Here is a 3,447-nt window from a genome sequence, read left to right on the forward strand (position 1 = left end):
TACGTCGACGACTCCCAAGCATCTGCCGGATGCTTTGGTACCCTGGCAGGCCCTCGCGGGCGCCCCGGGTCCTGACAGAGGTGGGAACATGACTCACCAATGCTCTGTCGGACTGCGCAGGGCGGCTGGCACCCGATTGCCTTGCCTCGCCAGTCGATCCAGGGCTCGTGCTTCTCAAGCCAGGGCATGCCCAGGATCATATCATATGGATCCATATCGAGAACAGTGAACTGTTCGAGGCTGTCAAAGTCTTCAAACTTGACAGCCAGATCCACTTGGACGTTGGGGACAGTGACGACCTTCCCGTCGGCCAGTCGCACTGACACCGTCCCGTTGCCCTTGCTTTCTCGCAAAGCTTCGGACAACTTGTTGCTGTTACGAGCAACCGTCTGGCGGCGTGCGAAATTCTTCGACGCCCCAGAGTCAATCAAGATTCTAAAGGGGTGATCGTACCCCCGTACACATCCGTGTACTACGAGCAACCCGCCGCTGCTCTTCGCCGATTCGAGAGTGCGAAGACTCTCAGGGGCTAAGTCCCCGTGGTACGCGCCACCCGCGCACCCATCACGAAGACTTAGTTCTTCCCCAGTAGGGCGCCCCGCCCCTACTGGTTCCCTGCGTTCCCCTGTCCCCGGGATCCTGGCTTCTGCCAGCGACCCTTGAGGACGGGCTTGGGGAAGGACCGTCTGCGGAGTCTTTCCGCGGGACAGTCGCGCTTGAAGTGGCCCATCTTCCCACAGCCGAAGCAGCGGATGTCACGCTGTTCGGCGGACCCGAGTTCCATGGGAACTGTTCCGTTGGGGCTTGTTCGACCGGGAGCCGACAAGGAACTCCCAGGCCACGCTGAGGCCGGCGTACGCGCCTGGCGATGGCTGTATTCTTCTTGAAGAGCCACTTGAATCGCCTCTTCAAGGGTGCTTGCCTGCACCCGGAACAGCTGAGTGCGTGCGGGGCCCACTCGAAGGCCGTCCATGAACACAGTCATCTTGATGTGTTCATTGAGTGGGTTTCCCACTAGGGACGCCGTGAGCTCCCGTATCTCTTGCACATACTCGTGCAGTTCGCGTCTTCCTTGTTTACACGCGAGGAAGCGCGAACGCTGGCGGTACTCGTAGTTCGCCGGGAGGAACGCGGCTCGGAGCTGTTCGCACAGCTGAGCTTAGGATGTGAAACATCCAGGGGATGTCGCTTCCCGAGTGTACACCCAACTCTTAGCACGACCGCTAAGGTTGGAGAGTGCAAAAGCAACACGCAGTTGCTCGGTCGAGATCAGAGCCGCGTCCATCGCGAGCTCTACTTCTCGGACCCAGAAGTGAAGGTTCTCGCCTTCCTTCCCTTCATACGGCTTTACCTTCAGCCGTATTGGCTTCGGGTGAGGCGGGTTTGCTTCCGCCGCCGGAGCCTGCAGGTTCTCCCGCACATGCGCGATGAGGCCCTGCTCGTACGCGTCGAATGCATTGACGCGCTCGAGCTGCTCAGCCGGTGTTGATACCACCAGGCTCTGCAGGGCCTCCATCCCGAAGATGCCTGCCATCTTCCGAACCGACTCGAACTGTGAGTCGTTCATATGGGAGAAGTCGTTCCTATCCATGGCAACGAACTTCGGAGGTTCAGGTAGTCTACCCGCGATGGCGTGGATTGACTACAAGTGCTACCAAGTGTGACGGGGTCACACAGCACCTTGCGCTAGAGGAAGTTATCTTCCGAGAGTATACAAACTCTCAGTGAACGGCAGTTCACAGGTCCCCTCTTTAATTAAAGAGAGCGAAGTGACCTAAATAAGGTAGATTGTAAACTGAGTATATTTATAGGTAGGTTAAGTTTGAGGTTAATACAAACTATCAGTTACCTATAGAAATGCAATGTCATTTAACCAATGGTTGGTTTTGAATGACCTTGGTACCTTGTACCAAATATCCCGGAGTATGACATGTCATACTCCTGAAGTGTGAAGTGTCACACTTCATGTAACCAGGGTACACTTAGTGCTACGTACCCCGTTACATGTTTCTTCGTGCTAATCGCCGTATGTGGAACTGCTCCACCCTTCTCGGTTGCATCGAAGACTAAGTGATCGCAATATATTGTGATTATTGCAGTGATTATTATTGTGTTGCCAGGTATTGCAGTCTTTATTACGGATGTGATTCACGCAAAATAACACTGGGTATTGTATTTCCCATGCCCTGGTAGTAGAGCGAATTCTGGATACTCTTGGCTAGCTTTTCGAAACCTGGTGTTTTCTGAAGACTTTGGAAGAGTGCTGTCAGTTCCTCCGCACTGTTTGTCTTCAGCAGCAAGCAGTATATATCCAAATCTGAGAACGCCTTATCGCCTTTTTTAACTCTTAAGGCGGCCACGTGTTTGAACCAAAGCAGGAGCTTCGGCAATTTTGCTGTACCCATTCCAAGAGGTAAAACTTGAAAAAGCCTTTCTGGACGGTGATAATCGATTTTAGTTTCCCGACCACTGGGCTCGTTTTGGTCATTTTGTACACCAGGTCATTGACTACCGATAACGCGGTCGTACATGTATTAACCCGTTCAGCAGTGTCCGGAACATCGATTGGTTTCCTGATTTCTGCGTCGTGAGATTTTAGGAACCTGTTGCCCGCAGAGAAAGACTTGGTGTCGACGATCACATTGGGACTAGTCAACTTGAACTCGTAGGCTTGGTCACGGGGGGGGGGGGCATGCGGTGAAGCTCTCCCCAAGAAGACAACGATGACTGGAAATAGCAATCTCAGGTAGCTCATGGATCGTCTTGTGTGCTTGTGGTCGTATTACGAAGTGGCTTGTGTGTTTTAAACATAATAACCTCACTCCGAATGCCGGTGGTGACATGCGGAATGGACGCAAAGTTATCGAATAACGCACTGCAAGATGACAAGTTCTCTATCGAGAGCTCGCTACGAGTGAAAAGGTGAAAACCCTTACTGCCAGAGTGTTCACAACACCGTATATGGGATCTCAACCTGTTGGAGAAAGTTAAAGTTTTCGAAGTATTGTCCGTGGACAGAGGTTTGGATCGCATTTGAGGTAGTAACCCTCGATCAAACCTACGGGAAGTAAACACAATCTCGGGCAGCCCATGATTGGTCTTGTGTCCTTACGAAGTGGCTAGTAGTTCTAAAACTTGATAACCTATCGACTATAGTCACAATACAATACGGGCAACGACGTGCGGAATGACTGTCGAATAACACACTGCAGATGTCATATAATACGCGTAAACAAGTCCTAAACTGCGTTTTTTGGACAAGTACAGTAGGCCATTTAAGAGTCGTTAAGGCGTATTTTCTTCTGCGAGGTATATAGCTCCTTTGAAGTTACGTATAGCGTAATGCGAAGTCAGTAAAACCCTGTATGAAGTATGCTGGTGTCATTATCCCAGAACTAGGTTTAAACCACCAGCTTTGTTTTCATTTAAACATCTCGAAAGAGACCA

The 3,447-nt window shown here is 51.4% G+C and overlaps 1 protein-coding gene across 1 annotated transcript; it reads right to left on the bottom strand.

Annotated features, from left to right (window-relative positions):
• Nucleotides 1-2,347: 2,347 nt before the first annotated feature.
• Nucleotides 2,348-2,755, bottom strand: PITG_17676 (uncharacterized protein; the record flags this gene model as incomplete). The annotated part of the gene is made up of 1 exon (XM_002896482.1): nt 2,348-2,755. One exon carries the CDS (start codon nt 2,753-2,755, stop codon nt 2,348-2,350), a length of 408 nt encoding a protein of 135 aa, XP_002896528.1.
• Between the last annotated feature and the right edge of the window lie 692 nt (nt 2,756-3,447).

The sequence above is a fragment of the Phytophthora infestans genome, genomic scaffold, assembly GCF_000142945.1.
Source record: "Phytophthora infestans T30-4 supercont1.59 genomic scaffold, whole genome shotgun sequence".
NCBI classification, from domain to species: Eukaryota; Oomycota; class Peronosporomycetes; order Peronosporales; family Peronosporaceae; genus Phytophthora; species Phytophthora infestans.